Genomic DNA, 26,108 nt, shown 5'->3' on the forward strand with positions numbered 1-26,108 from the left:
TTCACCAGGGAGATTCAGGAAACTGCCTTCCTGCTGGTCGCCGCTTGTCCAGTCAGCGTTTTTCCAGTAACTCTTCAATGAAGGCTGCTCAGACTAAGGTGTTGTCATGTAGAGAGATGTTTGCATTTTATGGGGGTCAGGGCTTTCATGGAAAGAGTGGACTTTGGCCGGGCGCGGTGGCTCACGCTTGTAATCCCAGCACTTTGGGAGGCCGAGGCGGGCGGATCACGAGGTCAGGAGATCGAGACCACGGTGAAACCCCGTCTCTACTAAAAATACAAAAAATTAGCCGGGCGCGGTGGCGGGCGCCTGTAGTCCCAGCTACTCGGAGAGGCTGAGGCAGGAGAATGGCGTGAACCCGGGAGGCGGAGCTTGCAGTGAGCCGAGATTGCGCCACTGCACTCTAGCCTGGGCGACAGAGCGAGACTCCGTCTCAAAAAAAAAAAAAAAAAAAGAGTGGACTTTGTATGAAGGATCCTGGCTCTGCGGCAGGGAAACGAGAGGGAAGTTTCTTGGCAGGGTGAAGGAGACCTTCGCTCAGATCACTGCAGTCAGGAGTTGGTTCTTGAGCCAAGTGTGTACCTGCAGGACCTCTGAGGCCAGTGCAGGGGATTGTGTGCTGCCTCTGAAGGAGCTCGCCATGGAGCTGGCTCCCTGCCCACTCTCGTTCCCTCACACGGCTCTTCCACACTGCAGCCAGTGAGTCCATCAAACACAACCTGATGGTGCCAACCCCCTGCTTAGAACTCTTCAGTGAGTTCCATCACCCTTCCCCTGCTGAGAACTCTGCAGTGAGTTCCATCACCCTTAAAACAAAAACCACTATGCTCACTCTCATCAGCCAGGCTCAGCACCCCCTCTCCAGCCCTGCGTTTCCAGGAACTGCCCCCGCTCCTCGCACTCCGGTTCCTGGGCCTTCTTTCAGTGCCTAGAGCATCCTGTGCTTTCTCACCGCAGGTCCTTTGCATGGGCTGGACTTCCCATCACTTCCTTCCCTACCTTGTCTGTGCCTCCTCAACTCTTCCCCACCTGAAGATCTCAAGTCCCCCAGATGCCCTGTTAGGTTTCCCTCTTCTGCTCTCCTCATCTCACTGTGGCTTCTCCTCCAGCGTGTGGTGATTTGCTCAGTCTTTCTCCTTCATATTCTCAGGAGTGTCAGCCTCATAAATCCATAGTTCTGCTCACCATCATCTGATACATGGACAAGTTGGTGCTCAACGAATTTATATTGAATGACCAGTGCTTGCATCAGCAGGGATGGGAGGTCTAAGTTAGCTGGGATGTTCCAGAAAGGATCAGGGGTCAGTGGCTTTTTTTTTTTTAATGGTAGACTAGAGTTTTATTATTACTCAAATCAGTCTCCCCAAGAATCAGGGATCAGAGTATTTAAGGATAATTTGGTAGGTACAGGCTAGTGAGTGGGGAGTGCTGATTGGTCAGGTTGGAGATGAAATCACAGGGAATCGAAGCTTGTCCTCTTGGGCTGAGTCAGTTTCAGAGCCTGGGGCAGAGGCTGAAACCACAGCGGTCTGTCCAGCAAAAGGTGGAGCCACGGAGGGAACTCAGTCACTGCTGGAGATGCTGCCTGAAGGATCTGGGACTGTTCACCTTACCTCTGCTTGGCTGAGCCTGGGCCTACCTAGAGAAGCCAGACCTGCTCACAGACCCAGAGAGGCAACTGTGTGCTGTCCTTCAATGCTGAAGCAGCCATCACAGTTCCCACATCTGACAGAGGAGCTGACCCTGCGCACAGGTGGTCTTTCTGCACGAAGAGCAGATCTGAACATGTAATGGGCATATGTGTTTGCTTGGGCTGCCACAGTAGAAATACCACAGGCTGGATAGTAAACAACAGAAATGTGTTTTCTCACAGTTCTGGAGGCTAGATGTCCAAGATCGAGCGGCTGGTAGCTTTGGTTTCTTCTGCAGCCTCTCTCCTTGCCTTGTAGAGGGCCACCTTCCCGCTCTGTCCCCACAGGGCGTCTCCTCTCTGTGTCTCTTTCTGTCCTAACCTCATTTTCTCATAGTAATATCAGTCAGCTTGGATTAGGGCCTACCCTAATGGCCTCATTTCAACTTAATCACCTCTTTAAAAGGTCCTATCTTCAAATACAGTCACATTCTTAGGTACTGGGAGTCAGGGCTTCAACATATGAATTTGGGCAGGAGACAGAATTCAGCCCATAACAATAGGTTATGCCAGGATGCCTGCCATGATTTGACCCCACATGGAGGCACATGATTTGTCTCCACAACAGGAGATATAGAGAATAGAAGGCAGACACAACAAACCTTGATTATTTTTTAATGAGACTACGTACAACATTTGTAGCTCCACAACCAAACTTCTACCCCCAAAAGTACCACATGCAGGGCCAGGAAGCATGTCGCCAATCTTACTCCCTATCCTGCTCCCTCATCAGTTCAGGTCACATCTCCCTCCTGGTGCAGAGGTGGAAGCCATCTTCTACCTCTGTGCCTGTCCCGGCTTCCTCTGGGCGGGGGGACAGGTAGGTTACCTGTCAGGCAGCAGCCTTTGCATTCTGTTCATTCAGCTCAAACTGCCCCTTCTTGGAAGGGGACAGACATGTGGCTGCGGGAAAGCTGGTCTCCTTTTCTGTAAAAGGAAACTTTGGGGCTGGCTTCTCAGACAATGGGCTCTTCAGAGAAGTGGGTTTTTAAAGGAAGGGTTTGCAAAAGGCATCAGGGTTAGTTCGAAGACAAAGGGGAAGTGTCTTTGTAAAGGGGGCGCAGTGGAGCTGTGGAGAGATGACCCTTAAGGAGCTGGGAGAGGAGCCAGATCCCTATGGTGAGCTGGAGGGTGTGAGAGTTGCGGTGGCACGGTCTGTAAGCCGGAGGCGGAGGGAAGAGAGAGCATGCACTAAGAAAAACAATGCAAAGATTTTGTGCTCTTATTGAATTCATCTTGCTCCAGGTGAGAAGGAGAACATGAACCTAGGCACAGCCGGTGCTTGGTGAGTGCCCACTGTGTGCCAGACCCTGGGGACATAAATATGAGGAAGACTCTGTCTCCTGCCTTGAGGAGCACCACTTAGCTAGAAGGGACAGATGGACACATAGAGTGCCATTCACCGTAGTCAGAGACCAGCGAAGCTCCCAGCGTGGAAACGTGCCCACGTACTCATGAGTCAAGGAGGAAGTGCTGTCCACAGCAGATGGGGTGGAGGGCCTTAACTCCACCTGGACAGGTTGGGGAGGGCTTCCCAGAGGAGGCTGAGGAGGAAGTGGCCAGGCTGGGGGTGGAGGAACGGAGCATCCGGGCAGAGGGAGAGCATTCGGGAAGGCAGGAAGCAGCCACAGGGCATGGGCACATCCAGGATTGGAACCCTCGCCTCTGCTGAGTTCTAATTGTGGCCAACATCTTTCTTCATCCTTCTGTTTGTGCTTCAGGCCCCATGCGTTCCAGACCAAATTGGGCATGCCTGCTTGGATGGCTTTTTATGGTGCGCACATCCCTGTCAGGCATCCAAAAACCATGTGACTGGGAGTTTGGTATTAAGCTGTATTATTGAGTTCACAAACTCAACTTTCAGAAATCTAACCAAACAAGGGATTTGCAAAACAGTTTCAAACAGAGCAGAGCCAACTACATTTCCCGTGACAATCAGCTTGTTTACCACCGCAAGGTACACTCTAACCGCTGTTGACACGCTCATTTGCATGCCAATACCCAGAATGCCTTTCCAGCCCTACTGAGCTTCTATCCCGCCAGTGAGCTGAAAGGTTTATTTACACATACAATGCATGACAACTTCATTTTCTGAAGCATCTTTCATACAAACCGTATCCCCAAAATGCCTTAAGTTGGTGAAAGAATTTCAAAATCCTTTTACCCTTCTTTCTGGGCTGAAGTGGAGTTAACTTATGCATGCCCAAATTAACATTTTAATTAAAAGATACTTGAGTGAAATGAGATTTTGGTTATTCAGCCATGTGTCATATTATGCTTGGTGTATTAGGCCAAGTTTATGAAGAGAAACTACACAGCCACAGATAGATCAGGCAACACAGAGAGCTCCACGTGTACATTGGACTGAGCTAGGATCACCAGAGGAACGTTAATGGATGACTTTCCTACAGCTGGATTTCCCTGGCACTGTGGCCTATGAGATGACATTTATCTAGGGGCATTGGGCATAATGGCACAGGTAGAGAACACAAACACCTACCAGCAATTTTTCTATTTTAAGAGTATAGCTGCCAGGAGGGGTGGCTCACGCCTGTAAGCCCACATTTTGGGAGGGCAAGACAGGAGGATCCTTTGAGCCCAGGAATTCAAGACCAGCCTGGACAATATAGCAAGACCCCCATCTCTACAAACAATAAAAAAGTTAGCTGGGCATGGTGGCATGCACATGTAGTCCCAGCTACTCAGGAGGCTGAGGTGGGAGGATCACTTGAGCCCAGGAGGTTGAGGCTGCAGTGAGCTGTGATTGCACCACTGCACTCCAGCCTGGGTGACAGAGCAAGATCCTGTCTCAAAAACAAAATCAAGAGTGTAGCAGGAAAAAAAAAATGAAGTGAATTGTTAATCCTGCAAGTTTTCAGGAGCAAGTGTGCTAGATTTTGATAGTAGTTCAATATTGGTAAAAGGATTTTCCTGCCTTTTTTGTTCCAGAGGAAAGCAGTATAAGAGAACTTCAGGAAAGTCATGTTTGAAGATGTTATATAGGAATAGCCAGATTTTGTGTTAAATGCGTCTTTGAAAGTGGTTTGGTGTCTTCTTTTTTAAATCAGTGGTGCAGCTACCAGGCTTGGATATTGGGGATGGTAGAGAGAGGACCATGGAGTCTGAGGCCTCTTGATTATGCGAAATGCAATGGGTAGTCAGATGGTTACCCTGTGGAAAACAAATTAACAGCCTCATAACTGGCTCATAGAGAAGAGGCAACATTTTGAACAAGTTAGAAATGTGAACTCCAGAGTCAGACTCCTGGGCTGGATTTCCAGGGTCTCCACATGCTATCAGCATGACATTTGGGAGTCATTTAACCTCTCTGTGCCTCAGGGTCTTCATCTGGGCAATGAGGATTACAATAATTCCTACTTCATGGGGCTTTGATGAGGATTAAGAGGGTTAACAGGTGTCTGGTAGTGCTGGCTGCTGTTGTTATTAATACACTACAATAGCCCATCACATGCTTTGGTTTTGAAGACCCTTTACACTCTTAAAAAGTATTGAGGGCACCAGGCCACCAAAGGGTTTTTGTTTATGTGAGCTATCTCTATTGAAATTGACTGTATTTGGGCTGGGTGCTGTGGCTCATGTCTGTGATCCCAGCACTTTGGGAGGCCAAGGTGGGTGGATCACCTGAGGTCAGGAGTTCGAGACCAGCCTGGCCAACATGGTGAAGTCCCATCTTTACTAAAAATACAAAAATTAGCCAGGCTTGGTGGCACACGCCTGCAATCCCAGCTACTCAGGAGGCTGAGGCAGGAGAATCGCTTGAACTCAGGAGGCGGAGGTTGCAGCGAGCTGAGATTGCACCATTGCACTCCAGCCCGGGACAGAGTAGGACTCCATCTCAAAACAAATAAAAATAAAAATAAAGTTGACTGTATTTGAAATTAAAACACAAAATTTAAAAATATAGATTTATTTTAAACAACATAATAAGCATTCCTTTTTCACTTAAATAGCATATTTGTATAAAATAACTGTAATTTCCAAAACAAAAAAAATTAGTGAGAAGAGTAGCATTGCTTTATATTTTTGCAAACCTCTAATATCTGTTAATAGAAGATAGCTGAGTTCTAAGATCACCTGAGGGATGTTAATGGGCATTCAGTTTTTTTGCGATGTGTTGTTTTCCTTGAACTATATGAAGAAAATCAGCCTCATACAGATAATTGGCTTAAAAAGTGGAGGGCCAGCCTGGGCAACATAGCAAGACCTCATCTATGAAAACAATTTTTTTTTTAATTAGCTGGGCATGGCAGTACATGCCTGTAGTCCTAGCTAGTTGGGAGACTGAAGCAGACGAATCACTTGAGCCCAGGAGTTCGGGACTGCAGTGAGCTCTGCTGGCATCACACTCCAGCCTGGGCAACAGAGTCTTGAACTCCTGGTCTCAAGTGTTCCTTGCACCTTGGCCTCCCAAAGTGCTGGGATTACAGGTAAAAGCCACTGCACCTAGCCAGGAGGAGTATTTTAATAGCCTTTTAATATAATTGTGGATATTTTTCTTGGTATTACATCAAAACGTGAATTTCTTAAAAGTTATGATGTGGAATCTGGAATCTTAAAAATTTTTTGTTTGCACTCTGTTACATGAAAATCTGCTGATCTGTCTTGATGTTTGAATGGATCTTTTACCTGAGCAGAATTTTGTAACATCATACCTTGGTCATCTAGAAATACTGGTTCACTGAGTTAATAAAGAGCACCCATATGTTGGCACATTTCATTATATAATGTATTTTTAAATCATATTTGTTAATGTCTCCACCAATCTCATCACAAAAGTCTTCAAGTATTGAGGACCTGTCAAGTTCACAATGATGAATGTAAGTATTCCAGCATTCCAATTTTTGAGTGAAACCTCAGATTTTATCATTGACAACAAACACTTCAGTTGTTTTTCTTAAAGTAACAGGCTCACTTCATTTTCAAGAAAATATCTGCCCAATACCCAAGTCTGAATAACCAGTTTTTCTGTCAGTCCTTCTTTCAAGTAAAATGGTTTTCCATGAAAAAAGCAGCCAGTTCAGCTTCCTACTCAATTATGTGTGTGTTTTTTTCAAGAGGCAACTTTATTTACTTATTTTTTTGGTGTACTTTGGTTTGCAGCAGATGAAAACTTACCATTTTGTCACATAGAATATTAAAAAGCCATGTCTTCAAAGTTGAGCTTTAATGAAATTATCATGTTAACCTCTTTGTAAATAAGATTCTTGGGTGCAGTTGGATTTCTTTTTCACTCTGGGTGTGTGGGGGCCAAGAACACAGTGATCACTAGTACAGTTCTTTCCCCACTGCCTGGATTTGTCTAAGGCACCAGCAGTTTTGCCCATAACTCCTTTTGCGCCATCAGGGCAAATGTCAACCCAGTGAAAAAGACAGATAACGTCTTTGTTGTAGTATAAAAATAGCTTTGACCTCTTGGACCCCCAAGGGAACCTGAGGGACCACAATTTATACTTTCAAACCACCGTACTATAACATGAAGCAGTGGTTGGTACCCAGAATGGATGTCTTAGTTTTGTCTGCACAGCATCCATTTTGTTCCTTCCAGCCACCCCAACCCCCTATTTCCTGTGTTCTAGTGGAGCCTCCAATTGAACTTCCCCCAGAGTGCCACCCCCGACCACAGCCACAGGATGGCCTGGAACAAGGCAGAGCCAATCTGTGGTTAGAATGGTCACCTCTGGGGTTGCCACCTGGACATCGCCTGCCACTACTCTGGGGCTGCTGCCACAGGCCACTTGCTATCACTAGAGAACTTTGGGAGAGAGAGAGAAAAATACTTCTGTTCTTTTGTTGGGGCCGTTTTGCTGGGATGACCTAAGTCTGAAGCTGGTTGTTGCCATGCTGACCTTGTCCTCCTACCCTTTGTCCACCACCCCCCTACGGTCCCACCTTGTCCACAGGATGAGAGAATCAAACCAACACATGGAAAGAAGCAAAGCCAGTGGATGAGGAGGGCCAGACACCTCAGCGCATCATTTAAGTCCCTGGAGCTCTTGAGGACAGCTCCACTCCTGAACTTAAATGGTTCTGTGAGCCCGTAGATACCTTTTAGCTTAACGTAGGCTCCAACACTTACAATAAAAGGGTTGTGATTAGAATTATCGAGCACTCTTAGGACATTCTTAACTGCCACAGAGAGTCTTATGAAGAAGTTCAGGGAGCATCTCTTCCCTGGTGAGTAAGAGCAAAGTAGCACAGACTGAGCTGATCTAGAAATGTGTGCACGGGGTGGACAACCATCTCAAAGGGGCATGGCCTGGGCATGGCTCCTCCTGCAGGTGTGTAGAGTCGAAGGAAGCACCATTTCTCCTGCCCCCAGGAAGCCCAGTACTGCTCCAGGGTGAGGCCAGTTCATAATCCAACTGTGACCCATGTTACCACCACTGGGTGATGAACTCTGAAACCATCCACCCAGTGTCTTAGTCTGCTTTCTGCTGCTATAACTAAATATGTAGGACTGAATAATTTATAAAGAAAATGAATGTGTCTCTTACAGTTCTGGCTGGAGTGCAATGGTGCGACCTTGGCTCACTGCAACCTCTGCCTCCCGGGTTCTCTCCTGCTTCAGCCTCCCAAGTAGCTGGGATTGTAGGCATGTGCCACCACACCCAGTTAATTTTGTATTTTTAGTAGAGACAGGGTTTCACTATGTTGGTCAGGCTGGTCTCGAACTCCTGACCTCAGGTGATCCACCCACCTCGGCCTCCCAAAGTGCTGGGATTACAGGCGTGAGCCACCAGGCCAGGCCAACTTGGCTTTTTATAACAGATCTACTCCCATGATGATCCATTAGTTCATTAACCCATGAATAGATTAATCCATGGACCCAATCACCTGTTAAAGACCTCACCTCTCAATACTGATACATTGGGGATTAAGTTACAACATGAGTTTCAGAGGAGACAAATATTCAAACCGTAAAACCAAGTCTAAATGCCCCAGTGTGTCCAAAAGGAATGCATGGGCAACAGCCTAAAAGAGCCAAGGAAGGCCGGGTGCAGTGGCTCACACCTGTAATACTGGCACTTTGGGAAGCCGAGGCGGGTGGATCACCTGAGGTCAGGAGTTCGAGACCAGCCTGGCCAACATGGTGAAACCCCGTCTCTACAAAAATATAAAAATTAGCCGGGTGTGGTGGCAGATGCCTGTAATCCCAGCTACTTGGGAGGCTGAGGTAGGAGAATCGCTTGAACCTGGGAGGTGGAGGCTGTAGTGAGCCGAGATCACATCATTGCACTTCAGCCTGGGCGACAAGAGTGAGACTCCATCTCAAAAAAAAAAAAAAAAAGAGCCAAAGATACCAAAGTCCAGGGGATTCCGTGTAAGTAATACTGATCACCTGGTCAGAACTGATGCTTTGTTCTAGGGATGGAACCATCATACTTCTCCATGCTCTGTTCACAATCCTGTGCAGGTTCTAAACAGCTCATCTATGTTATGAATTATTGCATCACTCAGAATTCTCAATTGCAGGCAACAGAGATGAATTCTGGCTACTTAAGCAGAAAAGGTATTGAAGGGAAAGTCATCTGATAATTCACAGAATCAATGGTAAAGCTGGAGAAAATGGCCTGGCTACCAGGCAGGGAGGGAAGAGATAGCCAAGACCTTATCCATGTACAGTCCAGCTAGAGGCCATCTCTGGGGTTCCCATCCTGGACAATCCCTTCCACACTGTCACAGGTCATTTGCCATTATGTGGAAGCTCTAAACTTCACGGCCATAGGAAATCATCTCTAACTGGCATGCATCTCTGCATTACTGTCCTCTAGATTCATATTTCTAGAGGAAATGTCCAGTTAGTTGGGCCCAGGTCCTGTGCCCATGTCTGAGCTGTTAGGAGGACAGGTAGTAAGTTTCTAATCTCCATTGGATGTTGAAGAGGAATGCAGGAACCTGCCCATGGAGAACTCCCATGGTGTACAAATGCCTGCCTCAGTGGGTGCCTGTTCTTTTACAGAACTGACCTTAATTTGCATTTGACAAAACAAAATCTAGATTCTGTCACCAAAAGGAAGGGGAATGGATACTGCTCAGAAGAAAACAAAAACAGAAACAAACACCAAATGCATGTTACACCCCTTAACTTTGGAGAAGGGGAATCAGAGGTCCAGGAAGATTATATGATTTGTCCAAAGTTACAGAACTAGTTAGCGGCACAATCCAGGATGGATGTCAGATTCTTGACTACCAGCCCAAAACTCTTTCCTCTACAATCTTCCATATTCTTACAGCAGCCTACAGAGGTCCAGAGAGCTCTCACCTAGGTCAGAACTTGTATCAGTCTGCGTGGGTGCCATGACAAAATACCACAGACTAGGGGCTTCAGCAGCAGGTATTTATTGTCTCACAGTTCTGGAGGCTGGAAGTCCAAGATCATGGCATAGACAGATTTTGTTTCTTTTGAGGCCTCTCTTCTTGACTTGCAGATGGCTGTCTTCTCCCATGTCTTCACATGGCATTTTTCAGGTGTGTCTAGGTCTTAAACTCCTCTTCTTATAAAGACACCATCATGTTGGATTAAGGCCCACCCATATGACCTCATTTTACCTTAATTACCTCTTTAAAGACCCTATCTCTAAATATGGTTATATTGTGAGGTACTGAGGACTTCAATATGTGAATTTTGAGAGAATTCAATTTAGCCCATAACAGAGCTACTTTAGAAATTCACATCATTATGGAATCAAAGATAAGACATCTACTTCTTTCTGGCACTTTCCTGTGAACAGTGAACCAATGGGGGTGGCCCCTGGACTGACTCTGTGTCCTGGGATCCAACAGCCTGAAAGCCAACTGGATTAGGAGTGGGGCCTCCTCCCTGCATGGCTCCCCTGAGGGAGCCCTGGCTTGCCCCAGACTCATGCCCACTCTTACCAGTGCCCCCTGGACTGGGTAGTGCAGGACAGACTCTTGAATGCCACACCTTCCTTACCCACTACTGCCTGAAATGGAAACCAAGTCAAATGTCTCCCCAACATACCAAGGGAGGCACTTCCTCCCTTGAGCCACTCACAGAAAAAACCCTGGAAGCCAGGCTGGGAGGTGTCAGGTTCAGGGCCCTGGAATTTCCTTGGTGGTTTCAAAGGAGCTTTCTAGCATCAGTGGTTGGATTCATAGTGACAGTATGATCACTAAACCAGGCTGTTTAACTTGAGTGAAATCTCATTCTCCTCCTAGACTCACCAACTTTTTTTCCCACCTTCCCCTTGTTTCAGTCTCTCCAACGTGTGCACACACATAAACATACACACACACGTTCCTATTAGTATAACAGACTCACCTGTGGATGATTACATGCAAGGTTCATGAGTTTTTGCCTCATTGGAATTGGTTTATTCCTTACTTTGTGGGTAAAGCTGGGTTCTGAAGGAGTCTAGTAAAAACAGTGGCTCAGCCTTCCAATTTAGGCTTGGGGAACCAATGGCCTCACTGCACTGATTGGTGCAGTAAGACTTCCAGAGCCCTCCCCTCCACCACCACCCTTCTCTTGCCCTTGCATCTCTTCCATGTACCTGGTCCTCTGTCCTCAGCATCCCCCTACTCTTGCCATTCCAGGGCCTTTTCTTGGAAAAAGTGAATGACTGTCAGTGCTCAGTGGTTACTGTCTGCAAGGCTACTTGTGTTTGCATCAAATATGAGAGGCTCTAATCAAAAGGAATTGATGTTCAGTTTCAGGCATGTATGCATTAACAAAATGATGCCTTCAAGAGAGAAGGCGTTAACAAATGCCTATATGTGCTTCAAGAAGAACCCTAACTGTGGTGGCGAGTGTGTGTGTGTGTGTGTGTGTGTGAGAGAGAGAGAGAGAGAGAGAGGGAGAGAGAGAGAGAGAGAGAGGGAGAGAGAGAGAGAGAGAGGGAGAGAGAGAGAGAGAGAGGGAGAGAGAGAGAGAGAGAGAGAGAGAGAGACTTGGGAGATGCCACCTCAGGCTCCTAAAATTTTCCCCCAAAGGTTGGCCTTGTGGGTACTCATGGACCTGACTGCAGAGGGAGCCTATTGTCTACAGGGCCATGAAATATATGGATAGGATATTCTTGGAAAGGCCCTAGAAGCCCTGTAAATTCTGCTCAGCCAGCAAGCCTCTGACTGCCCTAGGCTTTCAACCTGCATGCCCTAGGCTGTGCAGACTAGCTGCATGCCCCCACTATGCAGAAAAGGCCTTCAGCTTTGCTATTTCCACCAGCTGCCCTTCCCCCACTTTCTCTTTCTGCTTTCCGCTCTCACACTACATTGCAGAGCACAGTCTAGTACCCCACATGCAGAAGGTACAGGTGTCCAATGAAAGGATAGCTGGAGGAAAGGAAGAAAGATGTGCTCAGAGCCAGGCCACCAAATCCTGGCCACCGTGGACTTCTGCAGAAATGAAACGGGTCGAAATCAGTTGTTTTCAGCTTGAAGTGATATTTCCTCCCCAGACTTTTGACAATGTCTGGAGACATTTCTGGTTGTCACAACTGGGAGAAGGTGCTACTGGCATCTAGTGGGTAGAGGCTAGGTGTGCTGCTAGCCTCCATGGAATGCAGAGGACAGCCCCCCACAGCAGAGAATCATTCAAAATGTCAATAGAGTGGAGGTTGAGGAATTGGTTTAAATAAAGGTGAAAAGGAGATGCCTGTTTGGACTTAAGCGATTCCGGCACCTGGCGCTTGGCAGGGGGGAGCCTTCCTTATTTTCCACTAACTCCACAGAGTCCAGGAAATGTTTGCACCTGCATGTGTTCCCAATCCCTCCCTCAGTGGTAGATTTGGGTCTAAGTCTGAGTGTGAGTGGTCACTTTTCAGCACTCATTAAATAATTCAGCATCTACTATGCGCCAGGCGCAGCTATAGACACTGCAAATAACAACTGCAACAACACCACCAACAATATTAGCTAACATTTATTGAAACATGGCAGATATTCTGCTTAGCATTTTATGGGAATTCTATCCATTAATATTGCGTATCAACCCTGCAGAGGAACTGTTAACATAATCCCCACTTGCAGAGGAAGAAACTGAGGTTTAGGAAGGACCAGTAGCTTTGCCCAAGATCAGGAAATGGTGGACATGGATTGCAAAGCCAGGCTTCTGCAGGGCCCACGCTCCTAGCCACTGCACTGCACAGAGAAATGGACACTGTCCCTGAAATAAATAAAATCGACCTGTACGTAGATTAGCCACGTTAAAAGGCAATTTCCAGAAAATATCATCCTGATAATTCAGTTTGGTTCTAATTTCACAATTTGCCTTGTAAGCCCCAAATTCCAGCTCAGAGCAGTGTGGTTTAATGGCTGGATTGGGTCTCCTCAGAGGAGGAGCCGGTCGCTCCAGGCCGCAATCACGCCCTTCCCTGGCGGTCAACCCAGGCGGCAGAGGAGAGGCTTTGACACGAGCGGATGCCTCCCGGCCAGCTCAGCACAAGACGCAAACTGTTTCTGCATTCAGGTCAGAGGCTGCAGGGTGAGGAGTGTTCGAGCGAAAGTGTGCTGGGACTTGAACGCAGTCTCTCCTGGCGGCGGGATGCTTGAGAGCTCCGGTGCGCCGCAGCCGCCTCCAGGTCCCCAGCGCTGCGCTCCCGTCACCACCTTGGCAACAACTGGGATCGCCACAAGGAGGCTTGCTTTTTTCCTCCCGCTGCTCGCTAAGGCAGACCAGAAAGCCGAAAGCCTGGTCTTCCGGAAATGAATCCCTGGGAAGCCGAGAGGAGGAAACGTGCACTCCTGGGAAAACTGGCCCCGCGCGGACCTGGCTCACAGCTGTGGATCTGCGGACTCTGGGGAGCAGCTGGGAACAGGAGGGACCCCTAGGCTTGGGGGGGGGGCGGGGGGAAGAAGAGGCGAGTGCGGGGAGAGCCGGGTGTGTGTGTTCATTCTTTCTATTTCTCCCACCGCTGTTTCCATCCCCTCCAAACTTGCTTCTCTGGCAGGCCCGAAAGTGCATTTCTGATCAAGATGCCTGACACTGAGTGCTGGCGAAAGCCTTTCCCAGGTGCACAAGACCACCCCCTCCTGTAATCCAGGAGAGGAGCTAGTTCTAAGCCGGTCCTTCAGACTCACAAGGAACTCGTTGCCAGAAAATCGTGCTGCCGCCCGCCCCCAAATCCCAGCCAAAGGGAGATTGGGCCGGTCGTGCTGGAGCTAAGAGTGCACAACTGCACTCACCCTGGGCCCTAGAGCAACATGCAAACGAGCAAAACTCAGAAAGCATCAGCCTCATCACTGATAGTAAAACAATTGCGATTCTATTCACTGGTATGCACTAAAGCACCTTGGCTTCGTTTAGATTGGCAGTAGATTTCGCCTCCTGGGATGGTGGAGAATTGGTCCCCGTCTAAAGTGAGGTTCAGACTGATGGAGATCCTCATCAGTCTAGAGCACAACGCAGGTGCCTAGCTCCAGGAAGTACCGGCAAGAGTTTCTCCGTGGGGAGCCAGATCGTGCCTGCCCTTGTTCCGGGGGAACTGGAGAGAGATCCTCCCACCCCCATTCTCAGCTTGATTTGAAGGAAAAGACGGAAGGTTTTAGAAATAAGCCCCCCAAGCTCCTGGTTCCGGGGCCTTGCAGTCTGGGTCTTCGATTAGCGGCTTCCCAGGTTCTCAGGCTTTGGGCCTCCGACTAGGGGTTACACCATCAGCTCCGCTGGTTCTTCAGCCGGTTAGACTGGGACTGAAATCACACTATTGGCTTTCCTAGTTCTCCTGCTCGCAGATGGCATATCACAGTACTTCCTGATCTCCAGAATAAACCTCCTCACATAACTACATATAGCCTATTTGCTCTTTTCTCTGGAGAACCCTGACTAATACAAGACCAAAAGTAGGTTTGTGGTTGCCTAGGGCTGGGATATAGTGAGAATTGGCAGCGACTGTCAATGGGCATGCGGTTTCTTTTTGGGATGACAAAAATGTTTTTAAATAAGATTGTGTCGATGGTTGCACAATTCTGTGAATATATTAAAAATTGTGGAATTGCACAGTTTGAACGAATGAACTGGATGCTAATGTGAATAGCTCAATAAAGCCGTTTTGTGGGGGGAAGGAAATGAGCTCCAAAAATGTTGAGCAACCTCAGGTGGACCGTCTTTCCTGCTGGAAAAGACGCATTTGCTATGCCTAGACACAGGGAGTTCAGCGCTCCCCAGGGTGTGTGTGTGTGTGTGTGTGTGTGTGTCTGTGTGTGTGTAGGGGTCTGGCAGGAAAAGAAGGTCTGGCAGGTTTCCTGGACACAGAATGGGAGCGGCGAGAACGCGGATATTAGCTTCCCAGGTCTGACTGCAGAAATACTGACGACTGCAGAAATACTCCTTCTCCCTCGGCTGTGCGCTCTCCGTTTCTGCAGAACCTTACGCACTTCCTTCTCCTCATCCATCTTAGAGAGTAAAAAGACCCGCAAATGTCCTCAAAGGGAGCTGGGGTGTGGATTCTAAGTCGTAGGGGGGTATAGGATTTTAACGAGAATTGGTGAGAACATGAGGTCCCAGAGCCACTGGCTCCAGCTATGCAGAGTCCCTCTCGGGGCCTCCCTGGGGCAGGATCACTTCGGGTTCTCGGATTCCATGCCCGGAATGTTCCGCGACCAGGGACTCGGCTAACGGAATTTGCCTTAAAACAAAGGAGGACCCTCTGAGAGAAGTCTGCACCATCCCGCAGAATGGAAATTTGTCCCTAATGAATCGTTATCAATCCAAGCGCAGCGAAGGACGGATTTCTTGTGCCTATGGAGGGAGTGGTTTCTGCCCTCCCGGCTGTTGGCCAGGACAGCGAAATGGTGAGGGATGGAGGTGGGGCTGGATCCCAGGTGAGAAGGAAGCGCTGCAGGGGTTGGGGCCCATGGTGCAGTCCAGGGAGAGCGCCCTCCTTCCCTTCCGGCTTAGCTCTCTGAGCTCCGCTACCCTTGTGCGCCACGCCGGAGCGGAACAATCGTTAGCGCGCACCTGGCTGGCATGGAAGGCGGGGTTTCAGCGGAGCTGAGGGCTCCGAGAGGCACTGGCTGAGCTGTAAGGAGAGGAGCCGGCTCGGACCCTGCAACTGGATCCCCAACCCTTCCCAGCAGGGAGGCCCAATCCAGGTTGGCGCCTGTCTACTCCAGAGCGAAGGCCTCTGGGCTCAGAGCCACGGGCATTTCTAAGAAAAAAAAAAGTTTATTTAAAATTTTGTACATAAATAAATAAATAAATATCTTCTGGCATTGCAGAGGCCGTACAATTATACAGCTAGGCTGGGGCGGGCCAGAGTCTGGAGGGGGAATAGTGGGGTCGCTAGCGGCGCAGAGCGGGGTTCTATGTTTAGAGGAAGGAAGAGCGTGTTGGAAACAGAGCGAATCGGTTTCCCCAATATGGATACTACGGGCGAAATTTATCATCTGTGAGAGGAGCCGTGGGGACTGAGGACAGCAAGGCCAGATCAAAGGACAAATGGACTGACTGAAGGAGGAGGCTCCCTGAGGAGGGAAAGGGAAAAGGAAAAGGAAAAAAAGGGGGGGGGTGTTCATAAATGTGAGTGTTGGCGGGCGGGGGCCGAGTGAATAAATGATCACAGGAAAGAGGTGGGGAGGGACAAAAAGACATTTTAAAAAGAGAAGCGAACGAGCATCCAAGGCCGCCGACCTTAACCGAGAGCGGAGGAGAGTAGAGTAAGGGAGGAAGCCCAAACTAGCCCAGAGAGGGCGGGCTAGGAGGCGTCGGCTGCCAGTAAGGCGCTGCGCCAAGCAGGCTTGCAGGCGGGGGCCGCGGTGCTGCACTGCCCAGGAGGACTCGAGCGCTTACAGTGTTCACAGCCTGGAGTTGGCTTTGGACGCGAGCGAGCCTTGGGGCGGGGACGCCATGGTCCAGTCTCTGCCAAGCTCTCAGCCCTGCCCAGGCCCGGGACCTCTGCAAAGCCGTGCCAAATCCATGCCGGGCAGTGGTTTGGCTGCGGGTGCCTGGGAATCAGCGCTGAGTCCCAGGACTAGTCTCCGAGGCGCAGGGAGGTCTTGGGGTGGGCGACCTAGGGAGACACGCGCCTAGGGAGTGACCGTAAGATCCCGGTCGTCCTTCCCTGAGGAGGACGGAGACATGGGCAATTCGTCGTCATCCTCGGAGCACTTGGCTGAGGAGAGCGATGCGCACTTGCAACCTTGCGGTGCGCTCCCGCCACCACCGGCACCCCCGCCGCCGCCGCCACGATGGTTGCTGCTCTTGCCCTCCTTCTTGTGCTTCACTCGGCGGTTCTGAAACCAGATCTTCACCTGCTTCTCGGACAGATTCAGGTAGGTCGCGATCTCGATGCGACGTAGGCGGGACAGGTACATATTAGAGGCAAACTCGCGCTCCAGCTCTAGCAGCTGCGTGCTGGTGAAAGCCGTGCGCATCCTCTTGCTGCTGGGCAGCTGGTTAGAGCTGCTGTCTGGAGGTGGTAGAGCAGAGAAGGAAGCGATCAGACCTCTGTGCTCTGGACCCAATCCCTTGGTAGGCGGCTGCCAGAATCCTACGACTTTGACCTCTTACCCATCTCTTCGCCCCAACACAATCCGCAGCAGAGCTACAGTGAGCGCCTCCTTGTCCAGCTCCGAGATCCTGATTCTCCCGGAGTCATGCAGCCCTGGAACCCCTTCCCCTTCATGGAGAGCCCTGGATCCCAGCCCTCACTTACCCCCGACCCCAGTTCAGGACCTGGACGTCTGCCCTCATCCGCCTCCTGGAGTTGTGTCCTGGCCCTCTATCCGCAATCCACCCCAAGCGCTCCCCTTAGTCCCCCACATGACCCTCACCGCCCCCAGAAAGCCCAGGGTCCCTCTTCCTCCATCTCTGGCTCTCCATCCTGCTTCGGATCACCTCTGCCCTGTCCCTCTGCGCGGCGGCCCTGCTTACCCACAGAGATGCAGTGGAACTGCCTGGGGTCAGGCAGCGGGTAGGAGGTCTGGTAGAGCGCGGCGGCAGCGGCAGCGGCGGCCGGGCCGTGAGCGACCCCGGGCGATACAGCGGAGTGCTGGCGGCCCAGGGGCGCGTGGCAGTACTGCGAGCCGAAGGGTGGGAAGGAAGCCTTGAGCAGAGGCAGCGCGGGCGGCCCGGGGGGCCCGTGCAGCTGCGAGGCGGTGACGCAGAGGGGGCACACGCACAGCAGTCCAGCCTTGCGCGCGTGGCAGGCGCCAGGCGAGAGACCGTGCAGCGCGTGCGGCGGGGGCACAGCGTAGGGGAAGAGCGGCGGCGGGCTGCCCTCGGGCGCCTTCTTCTCGCCCGCCTCGCGCAGCACTAGCGAGTCCACCAGGAAGGAGCGCGGCATGGCCCTGGCGCTCCGCCGCTCCGCAGCCAGCCCGCCCTCTGCGCCCACAGCACCTTTCGGCTCTCCACGCGCTTTCCCTGGCCGCGGTATACCGCAGCTGCCTCTGCCCAGGAGGCTGAACGCGCGGCTGAGACCTAGGCTGAAACAGTAGCCTCTGCTGCCGTGGGCACCGCCCAAAGAGCGCGGGGTGCTGGCCAGCGCTAGTGGTGCTGAAAGGCGCCGGCGGCGCGGCTTAAATAGGACTATTGCCATGTGATGGACTACGCCAGGAGCGGCCGGGGCCTCTCAATAGGGTTTTTGTGCCTTTTCTCTTGGCATTCACTCTGCACGCTTCCTCATTATTTCACTTGTTAACTAAATGAACTGCATAATGTACTCTATTCTTGTCAACCCCACCCACGCCGTAACAGGCGCCCTCGCCCCCTCCTCTCCCTTTTGCGGGTTTATATTCTCATTCTCCCGCGATTTAATATTCTTTCCTTTCTCTTTATTTCTTACTCCCCTTTGGCTTTGCATTGGCGATCAGCCCTTTCACCTTATTGATTTTGCACCCCCGCGGCCTCTTTTCCACAGATCCCCGTGGGCGCACACCTCATATCCTCTGTCCACTTGGTCTTGGTCCCCTTCTTTCTATTATCGCCCTTACACCCCAAAAGTATGCTGTCTCCAGTGAGCCCTGTCAGCTCAGTGCCGTGCACTCCCGAACCTCCCTCCAGCCGGTCTCAGATTTTCCACCTGTGGAATCGCTTCTCTCCCTGCTTCGGAAGCAGGAGGACCGGGTTCCCTCGTGAAGGAGGCGTCTGTGGGGAGGAAGGAGAAGGGCTCATTATTCCTTATCCAGCCCTGGACCCATCGCTGTCCCTCGGTTTTCTCTAAGTTTCTCAAATAGTCTTAATTTTGGTGCTGCCTACGACGCCCAGTCTTTGTTCGGTAGATGCTGGCCAACCAGCCCTTTCCTTCAAATGACAGGGCCGTGGATGTAAAAGAGGAAAAACAGTCTCTGAGCTTTACAAACAGAGACAGGGAATGGGGAATGAAAGCCGAGATGGCTCAGATCTAGGTCTCGCACCCCAGCACATGTGGCGAGTGCGGACTGTCTGCCCGCGCGTCTTGCCCACACCCTGTCTACTCGAGCACACTTCCAGCAGTGCGCTGGGAAACCACTGCCATCCCTTAGTTTGGAACGGCGCGAAGGGCAGTTGTATTCCTAGCATCGGCTGCCTTTGCCCATCCTGACCCGCCTTTGCCCACCCTGACCCACCTCCGCTCTCCCCAAGACCAGGCTTCTTCTTCCTGCCGCGTCACTCTTCTTTCTGGTCACACAATGGTTAAACAACTTCAAACGCTCAGAGCTGTGTACACAGCTCCAGCTTTTTAAATCGTTCTCGGGCTCAAAGCTGTTCCGCCCAGGAGCTTTTTCCATACAATGGGAAATCAGCATAAACATTTCTAATTTACAGCCCTGGACTTTTCACAGGAGACGTTTACTTTCGATTTTATTGGAACCAAATCGCTGCAGTCACCTGCTCTGAGCCCTGAATGGAATTGTGAGAAATGGAGGGGGAAGCTTAGGGGTCTGGGGAAGCAGTGCGCAGGAATAAGACTGCACAAACCCGAAGCATCTGCATGGGCTTTTATCATTGGCAACATCTTTGCAATAACAACAGCAACCGATTATAACTGATTAAAAAGCAAAGAATTTGTTTTGGGAGATAATAACTGCTTCTGTAAAAGGGAATAGGGCAATGGGAGAAGTAACCTGCATGGAGGGCATGGCATCTAGCAGGAGTAAGGGTTCACTGTTTTCTTGGTTGCTTGGCATGGGGTAGGGGGCAAGGCTGCCTCCTGAGACAGGGTCTCAGAGCCAAGGCTCCCCCACTCTAGGGTGGTGCCTGCAAACCAGCCTGAACGCATCAGTGCAGCCAATTCCCGTTCTAATTGCTCTTTGGGAAATTCGAGCTGGGCTGGGTCGCTGAGAGGGAGCGAAGAGCGGGACCTGGACCTGGAGAGGGGCTTTCCGCTGGGCAGAGGCAGGCTGGAGGGGCGCAAGTGCGGGCGGGGCCCAGGGGTGCAAGGGGCGGGCACTGCACCCGGAGCTGGGAGCCCGCGAGTGGCCAGCGTGGAGCTCCACTGGGCGCCGCCCCGCGTGCCCGGGGACGAAGGGGTTAAGAGCCCCTGAATGCGAGCAAGGCCAAAGCTACTGGGAAAGAATATGGAGGTGGGGATGGGGGTGGGGGGAAAACCAGGTTTTTTTTTTTTTTTTCCTCCCTCCAGCCTCGACCTTATTGAATGTCATTGAAGAAAGTTTTGAATGCCAGATAAAGAGAAGCGAATTAAAGTGTGTGACAGCGAAGGATAAGCAAACACAAAGAGAACTCTGTCACACTTTGGGGCAAAATCCGTGGGCTTTTTACCAAGTCTCTTCGCTATGATTGAATTAAGTAATAGGAAAACATTTTCTTTCAGTTTAGAGCCATTAGACAAAAACTTCAAAGCGAATAACACTTTTTAATGTGCGGCCCCACAATGGATCGGGTTTTGTGCTGAAATGTTTAAATGGTTTGTTGTGCAACTCGGCGCGGGAGAGACCCGGGCCGGAGCAAAATAGCATCCCTGAGAGAACCAAGGCGCACTTAATCCGTGGTCTCTCAGCAAGGCGGGCCGCGGCCGGAGAGGGGGCTCCCTGCTTGGCGGTCCAGGGCCGCCAGCGTGCCCAGGAGCCTGGCCATTTCCGCAGAGAAAGCTCCGTGCCTCTGAGAGGCCCGAGCCCCGGGCAGGTGCTGGCGCGGGCAGCCGGGAGGTCCTGGCCGCCCAGCCAACCCAGCCTCCCCACCCCGCGGCCTCTGCCCGCCGCATGGTTTCCGGGGGCCGCTCCCCGGGCTCTCTCGGGCGGCTGCGCCACTTTCCTGTTTAAAGCGCCTCCCAGGGCTTGCTTTAGCCGGGTTTGAACTTTAGTCACCCGAGCAAAAGTCCCCCAGGGCGGGGCGGGGCGGGAGGCGGCTGCGGGATTAGCCTGACAGCCCCAGGAGGGGCCCGGGAGACCCTGGGCCTGGCGGGTCGGCTCTGCTGCCGGAGCCGGTTTTCAAGTGTCTATCAGGGACAGTTCAACATTGAAAGAATTTCTGTTGTCCCGGGCTTTCCTTCTTTCATTCTGTCTCCTTTCCTGTGGGTAGAAAGAACACACTATTTTTCTCCCGGAATTGCAGCTATAAGATACTTGCAGCAAAAACTGCTCAAATTGGAGGGTGGGGAGGGTGGCAGTGGTGGTGCCTTGTTCCCTTCTTTCATGTTTTTCTTCAAATATCACTTTCCTTTTCAGGGAGGCCAACGACTTTATTTAAAATAGCACCTCACTTCCGCCACACTCCTTGTTTGGTTCCTTGCTACATAAGCACCTTCTAACTTCCTGTGTTTTTTGATCATTTGTTTTATTATCTCCTACTCCCGAAATTTATGCTCTATGAAGACCAAGGTTTTTGTCCATCTTATGCATTGCTGCATCCCAACTCAGAAAAGCTCCTGGCACATAGTAGGTGGCTCGTATATATTTGGAGAATGAACGAGTGGATAAAAGACAGCTGAGCGAGGAGGTGGACTGGGAGGACCTTCTGGTGTGCCTGCTGGAGACACCTAAAACTCAGGAGCATGGCATTGGACCACCCGCCCAGGAAGCCCTGGAGGGCAGGGCTGTCTGAATCTCCCCCAGCCCACTTCCCAGCCCTAGGCCTAGGTCATCAGAGGAGTTTAACGTGTTTGTTGAGTGAATGGCAGATGGGTAAGCTAATTTGTGTGTCCCCAGCCCTCCACTGGAGGTTCTCAAGCTCCTTCAGAAACAAGATGGTCGCACTGGAGGCAGTTCCAGTGTCCTGCTCTGCAGGAGTTGGATAAACCCACTGATAGCTCAAGGCTAGGGGTTGTCATCCAGATCTTTTCATGGTGTGTAAGAGAAGGGGTTGGTTGGAAAGGGACCAGATGTGGTATATGCTCTGGAATGATCAGTGACCATTTTTGCTCTTTCTGGCTGAAGGCAATGGAGTGTGAATTCTCATTGTAAAGGAAGGGACTGCTCCCCTGACCAGACCAGGAGGGGCTCAGACAACTCCCTCGGGAGAGAGCAAGTTGTTCAGTTGAGCAGAGGGGCAGGGAAATGCTATGAGGAGCTGAGAGCCAGGCATGGGAGTAGCAAAGGGAGAGGTGAGGAGTGGTGGCCAGACATGGGTGTGAACCAGAAGGGGAGGCCAGGCCAAGTAATGAAGGGCCATGCTAATTGGTTTGGATTTGAACCTGTTCTGAGATTTTTCAGCAAGGAAAGTGACAGAGCTAGATTTTTTTAAAAATTTATTTGTTTTGTTTTGTTTTTTTGAGAAAGGGTCTCACTCTGTTACCCAGACTGGAGTGCAGTGGCATGATCTTGGCTCACTGCAACCTCTGCCACCCAGGCTCAAGTGATTCTCCTGCCTCAGCCTCCCAAGTAGCTGGGCTTACAGGTACACACCGCTGCCACCCAGCTGATTTTTGTATTTTTAGTAGAGATGGGGGTTTCACCATGTTGGTCAGGCTGATCTTGAACTCCTGACCTCAAGTGATCCACCCACATTGGCCTCCCAAAGTGCTGGGATTACAGGCATGAGCCACCGCGCTCAGCCCCAGAGTCAGATTTGAACTTAAGAAATATAACTGGAGACAGTAGGAAGTTCTATGGGTGGGGACATAGTGAAGCCAGAGCAGGGTCCAGTAGAGTCAGCTTGCAAATGAATATTATTGAATAAACAAAAGTAGAGAAACATATAATGAAAAGATTATATTAGTTTAAGTGATGGATGATGACTATCTGAACAGATGCAAGGCAGCAGGACCAGAAAAAGGAAATATTTGAGAGAGCTTAAAGATGCATGAGTAGGATCAATTAGGGGTGTGTGTGTGTGTGTGTGTGTGTGTGTGTGTGTGTGTGTCAAAGAGAAGGGCATGAAACAGAGAGGGATCAAACACACAAGTGATAACCTGGTTGTTTGTTTAGGGGAATGGATGGGTAGAGATATCAAAGGCAGAGATAGAGAAGTCAAGAGTGAGACACACTTTTGCTTGTTGGGAGTGCAACATTAAGTCATATTTTGGATGTGTTGCATTTTAATCTTTAGCCTTTGGAGCATTCTGTGCATGTCCCATCTGTAGATGTAAATGTGAGTCTAGAGCTGAGCAGAGAGATTAGAGATGGAGACAGGCATCTAGAATCGAGATATGCAAAAATGGTAGGTTTAGGCTGGGCATGGTGGCTCACACCTGTAATCCCAGCACTTTGGGAGGCCGAGGTGGGTGGATCATGAGGCCAGGAGTTCGAGACCAGCCTGGCCAACATGGTGAAATCCTGTCTCTACTAAAAATACAAAAAAATTAGCCGGGGATAGTGGAGGGTGCCTGTAATCCCAGCTACTTGGGAGGCTAAAGCAGGAGAATCACTTGAACCAGGGAGGCGGAGGTTACAGTGAGCCGAGATCTTGCCACCGCACTCCAGCCTGGGTGATAGAGGGAGACTCCATCTCAAAAAATAAAAAATAAAAAAAGTTAGCTTTAGTCTTGGAAAAATGGGAGCAACGAGGAAGCATAGAGAAAAAAAAAAAAAAAACCCAGAGGGTCGTAGACGCATTCCCTAGGAAACTCCCGTATTTAAGAAGGCAGGTGAAGGGAGGACTCTCTGAAAGCTATCTCAAGATAGCCAGAGGAAAAAGAGAAGTGAATAAGATAGGAGAAAATAGAAAATAAGGAGCTATACCAAGGCAATCTACCTAGGCAGAACTGACACATTTAGCAAATAAAATACAGGATACACAGTTCAATCTTAATTTCAGATAAACAATGGAAAAATTCTTTTTAGTATTATTAGGTCCCAAATATTGGGTAAATGTATAGAATACACTTACATTAAACAATTATTTGTTGTTTATCTGAAATTCAAATGTCCTGTGTTTTATCTGGCAACTCTACACTCAGGTTACTATGACACAACTTACACTGACTGGGCATTTCAGATTAAGGCCCCATCTAGAGATGAAGAAACTGAGACTCAGGGAGAAAGAATGACTTATCCAAGATCATACAGCTGGTAAGGGCCTAAGTGGAATAGACCAGGTTTTCTGAACACAAGTTGGGGTCCTTTCTTCTAAAAGTGTGTCCAAGGGTCCACGTGATGACGGCATTTGATTGGGGCCAAAAGCTCAGCACTGGAAGTAGAACAGAAACCAACATGGCCCCAGGGATATGGTTATTCACAGGCTGCTCCCGTAGAAGGCAGCATTGTTAGGTAGGATTATTATTAAAAGACCCATCTCTAAGGGATTAAGCCAAGGGAGGAGGGGGAGTAGAGTTTGCCTCAGATCATATGCCTTTTATTTGTCCTCTTCTGCCTCTGGACATTTTCTTTACTTTTCTTTTTTGTTTTTCTTTTTTTGAGACAGAGTCTCGCTCTGTCACCCAGGCTGGAATGCAGTGATGCAATCTCGGCTCATTGCAACCTCCACCTCCCAGGTTCAAGTGATTCTCCTGCCTCAGCCTCCCTAGTTGCTAGGATTACAGGCATCCGCCACAACACCTGGCTTATTTATTTTTTTATTTTTTTATTTTTTTTAATAGAGATGGGGTTTCTCCTTGTTGGCTAGGCTGGTCTCGAACTCCTGACCTCAGGTAATCCACTCACTTTGGCTTCCCAAAGTGCTGGGATTACAGGTGTTTGCCACCGTACCCAGCTTCTGCCTCTAGACTTCTAAATCAGTTGCAGGGAGGATGGGAAGGTACTGGAAAAGATGAATCATTTAAAAATATTTTCTTCTAGTTTAAAAAAATAATTTGACAGAAGTTTTAAATTGTGGTAAGAAACACATAACATAAAATTTACCATCTTTATTTTTAAGTATACAGCTCAATAGTGCTAATTACATTTACATTGTTGTGCAATAGATCTCCAGAACTTGATCGTGCAAACCAAAACTTTGTGCTCATTAAACAACAACTCCCCATTTCCTCCTCTCCTCCCAGCCCCTGGTAGCCACAGTTCTATTTCCTTTCTCTATAAATTTGTCTACTCTAGATACCTCACATAAGTAGAAAGAGGAGCCATTTTTAAGTTGGGACCATAAAACTGCATCCTCACCTAGAGGCATTAAAAGAGTAAAGTTTCAAAGAGTGAAGTCCTTCCCTGCCTGGGAAGGACTGACATTTTTTAACTGACATAATATGGCCCTGGGAGACCATACCATCTAAGGGAATTGTGGCTATGTTTATAGGTAGCTGGTAACTTAAATGGTTCAATTTTTTAAAATGTGGTTTTGCTGTTCACCTTGAAGGCTACAAAAGAAATGTGCAAAAAAAATTCCAAAAAGATGAGCAGTATTCTAGAGGTGGCTGAAAGAAAGATTGTTGAAACCTCCCAATCCTGGAGCTCTTTTATTATTTTTAGGGTGGAGGAATTTATGTGGTTCATCATTGCTAACCACAGGTCATTGCTCACATGGTGGCTCAAATAATTTGGAGAGACCCTTTGGATTCCTGGATCTCTAATTTTTAGAGAATAGGTCATTTTCTGTTTTCCTATTTCATTTTCTTTATCACTAATGGAAGAGGTTGCTAGTAGTCTACCCAGTATCTGTTCTCCCCTTCTTCATTAGTAACAGAACCCGAGTTTTATTTAGGGCAATAGTGTGTACCAAATATCTGAGCCCTCCTTGTAACAAATGATGGCCAATGAGTTGGAAGCAGAAAGCTTAGTGGTGAGGAGATACTTTGGGGAAAGCCTCAACAGCTGTCAGGCACTGTTTCCATTCTTTTCCTCTCCCTTTCCTCTTGTTGCATGGATGGTGCATTTTTTTAGCATCCATCTTGGTCCATGAGATGACTTAAAGATAGAAGCTTTGTGCTGGGAATAATGGAGGAGAAAGATGAGAAGAAGCGGGGTCCCTGAGAGATCAAGGAGCTGCCTACCTATTTTATGTGAGCAAAAGGTAAACATCTTTTTTATTATTATTTAAGTTTTCTATTACATCTGCATCTAAGCATAACTAATATGGTCCTCAACCCCTGACCCAATCAGATAATAAGCATCAAGCCAAATGAAGGAATCAATGTAATTATGGCATAGTTGCTGGGATACCCTCTTGTTGCCTTCC

The 26,108-nt window shown here is 49.4% G+C and overlaps 1 protein-coding gene across 1 annotated transcript; it reads right to left on the bottom strand.

Annotated features, from left to right (window-relative positions):
• Positions 1-15,871: 15,871 nt before the first annotated feature.
• Positions 15,872-18,154, bottom strand: GSX1 (GS homeobox 1). The gene is made up of 2 exons (XM_003270211.3): positions 17,541-18,154; positions 15,872-17,076 (listed from the first exon to the last, which is right to left on the bottom strand). Exons 1-2 carry the CDS (start codon positions 17,950-17,952, stop codon positions 16,694-16,696), a joined length of 795 nt encoding a protein of 264 aa, XP_003270259.2. The 5' UTR covers positions 17,953-18,154; the 3' UTR covers positions 15,872-16,693.
• Between the last annotated feature and the right edge of the window lie 7,954 nt (positions 18,155-26,108).

The sequence above is a fragment of the Nomascus leucogenys genome, chromosome 9 (genome assembly GCF_006542625.1).
Source record: "Nomascus leucogenys isolate Asia chromosome 9, Asia_NLE_v1, whole genome shotgun sequence".
NCBI lineage: Eukaryota > Metazoa > Chordata > Mammalia > Primates > Hylobatidae > Nomascus > Nomascus leucogenys.

Bases quoted from the DNA above. Each gene is read 5' to 3' on its own strand.
- GSX1 (XM_003270211.3), bottom strand. From the start codon at position 17,952: ATGCCGCGCTCCTTCCTGGTGGACTCGCTAGTGCTGCGCGAGGCGGGC. The intron at 17,077-17,540 runs GTAAGCAGGGCC...TACCACCTCCAG, and splicing joins GTTCCACTGCATCTCTGTGG to ACAGCAGCTCTAACCAGCTG.